This window comes from Anopheles coluzzii, chromosome 2 (genome assembly GCF_943734685.1).
Source record: "Anopheles coluzzii chromosome 2, AcolN3, whole genome shotgun sequence".
NCBI lineage: Eukaryota > Metazoa > Arthropoda > Insecta > Diptera > Culicidae > Anopheles > Anopheles coluzzii.
The window spans coordinates 43,503,805-43,506,175 of NC_064670.1; the positions used below are offsets into that span (position 1 = coordinate 43,503,805).

Consider the following 2,371-nt stretch of genomic DNA (forward strand, 5'->3'; position numbering starts at 1 on the left):
AGTTGTGAAAAGTTATCGTCGCGTGCTTTTCGCTACACAATCGGCCTGAAAATGTTAAAACGGTGCGTTTTGTTTGTGCTGTTAGTTCAGCTGATAGATAAGGTAAGTCCAATGAGATGATTTACAAACCTCTGTACAGTACAAGACAAGTCGATCTTCTTTCTTCATTTTTCAGTCCGTAGCCGTAGTACGGTTCGAGAATCTCAAGTACGAGCTGAACAAGGACTACATGCATGGTAACATATTCATCAAAAGCCAGAACGACAAGTACTCGTTTGGAGCTGACGTCGAACTGGCCAAGAAGGTTGAAGGCAGCGTAATCGTAAGTGTTTTTGTTTGAGTTTATTTTACTTTTTTTATTTTGGTCAAAATCCCAATACTCTCTATGGACTTTATGATTGATGATTTGTTTCGTTATGCCTCCACTACAGATTACGCCGCACGTGCAGCATCTGGTGAAGGGCGAGTACCACACGATGGTGAACATCGATCTTGACACCTGCAAAGTCGATCCAGTGATGTCGGAAAATGCGATCGTACGCACGATCGCCAAAGAATCGACCAAGTTTATTAATTTTTCGCTCATGTGCCCGTACAACCCGGTAAGCGACCCTTTGAAAAAATGCATTTATTCTGCCACCATAAAAACCATTAATTTTCACTCCGTTACATGCCACTTCCCAGGGACGCTATTTGTTAAACGACTTTACGCTCGATTCGGAAAGCCCGCTGCTGAAGCTGATTCCGAACGGCAAGTACAAGATGGAGCTGAAGGCTCACCACTATCCAACGCCAGGCTCGGCCCCGATAATGTTGTTCATGTACTCGGTGGATTTCGAACTGTATGCTGCCGCCAGTTAAGCGAGTTTGTACGTAGGGCCGTCTCTTAACGTTGTACCCATCATGCACTCTCGAACAATCCTTTTGTTTGCGATGCATGGGTGCAATGTTTTGCTGCTTCTTTAAAAACAAGCCAAGTAGCTTCATCACCGGAATGATGTCTATGTTTTGTTTCTCCTTTGAATGTTCCTTTCCAATAAAGCCTTGCAAAATGTGTAACAGAATTGTTGGAATGTTTATTCAACCAATCAACATATATTTGTTTGTATAACAACAAAATGAGGTGTAATGCGAAACTGTTTTCAACTGGAAATTTAAAAGCAATTGAAACAAAAATGTTTAAAAATATTTTTTTAACTCTAAAAAGAAGTCAATAAACTGTTGAAATCAATGACGAACTTAAAAGTTTTACATTCAACAGCTCACACCAGAATATAAATTAATAATCTAATAAAACCTCAATACCGACTCATTAGCATCTCCCTGATGATGTATGAACAGTTTACATAAACTTATCCTGAATTATTTTATTAAACTAACAAATGCAATTTAATAATCAGACAGAAACTTTCAACCACCATAAGACCGGTCAACATAATTTATTACCTTGTTGCGAGTGCGGGCGTGAAAAGCTTAAACTTTAATTGAAATTCGGTTCAACCTGTAGCGTTTTCTTAAAACCCATTTATCCCAAGATTCAATTTAGTTCTGCGGACGGTAAAAATTATTAATGGAAAAAACTTTCATACCGTCGCTGCTACACAGTAAAGTACAACCAGTAAAGTAGCTTCTTTAGTAAAAGCTTACAGCGAATCCGAAAGGAAAAACGGTTCGCCTTATCATCATCGCCGATTATCGTTTCATCAGTGGTAGATATGCCCGGAATGCCGCCAACCCACTAATTTCCTCCGCGTTTCAGTTCTGCAAATCCATGATTGAAACGCTAGAAAATTCGATCTATATTTACAATGAAGGTGGTTGGGGGGAGAGGGTGGAGAGATTACGGGAGCATCCTGCAATGACTGGGGGCATTCCACAAACCCGTCGCCTTGTGATACCGCACCAACCACCCCTAAAAAGCGTTCCGACTGACTGCTCTTTAATCAGCAGTCAAACGAACTTTTTCCGTCCCCTGGTGCCGTTAATTACCCTGCTAAAAACCATCAATCATAAAGTGTAGCACTATGGCGTTGGTTGGTGGGATTCGAAAACATTCCCGACACTCTGCCAAGGACGGATGAAGGAAAGCAAGGGAGAAATGCTCGACGAAGGATGGATGTTGTAAAGTTATGATAAATAATCCATGGGTTTGAATAATTGATTACATCATAAGAACCCGGGACAGATAGCATTCAGCGAAGGCAAAAATGTAATGCATGATACACGATCAGCTGCTAGACACGGCAACTAGGTACGATGGTTCTGCAGCACATCAACACGTGTGGCCATCGGTTTTAGTCTTTACAATCCTACTTGTGTTGTTTGTTTACTTTTTTCTCTTTTCACTGTCCATTTAATGTTTCATCCTAGC

At 40.7% G+C, this 2,371-nt stretch overlaps 1 protein-coding gene across 1 annotated transcript; it reads left to right on the forward strand.

Annotated features, from left to right (window-relative positions):
• LOC120949801 (uncharacterized) lies at positions 1-1,129 on the forward strand. Its single transcript, XM_040367322.2, has 4 exons — positions 1-102; positions 176-322; positions 432-602; positions 685-1,129. Exons 1-4 carry the CDS (start codon positions 52-54, stop codon positions 859-861), a joined length of 546 nt encoding a protein of 181 aa, XP_040223256.1. The 5' UTR covers positions 1-51; the 3' UTR covers positions 862-1,129.
• Positions 1,130-2,371: the final 1,242 nt, after the last annotated feature.

Bases quoted from the DNA above. Each gene is read 5' to 3' on its own strand.
- LOC120949801 (XM_040367322.2), top strand. From the start codon at position 52: ATGTTAAAACGGTGCGTTTTGTTTGTGCTGTTAGTTCAGCTGATAGAT. The intron at 103-175 runs GTAAGTCCAATG...TTCATTTTTCAG, and splicing joins TAGTTCAGCTGATAGATAAG to TCCGTAGCCGTAGTACGGTT. The intron at 603-684 runs GTAAGCGACCCT...GCCACTTCCCAG, and splicing joins TCATGTGCCCGTACAACCCG to GGACGCTATTTGTTAAACGA.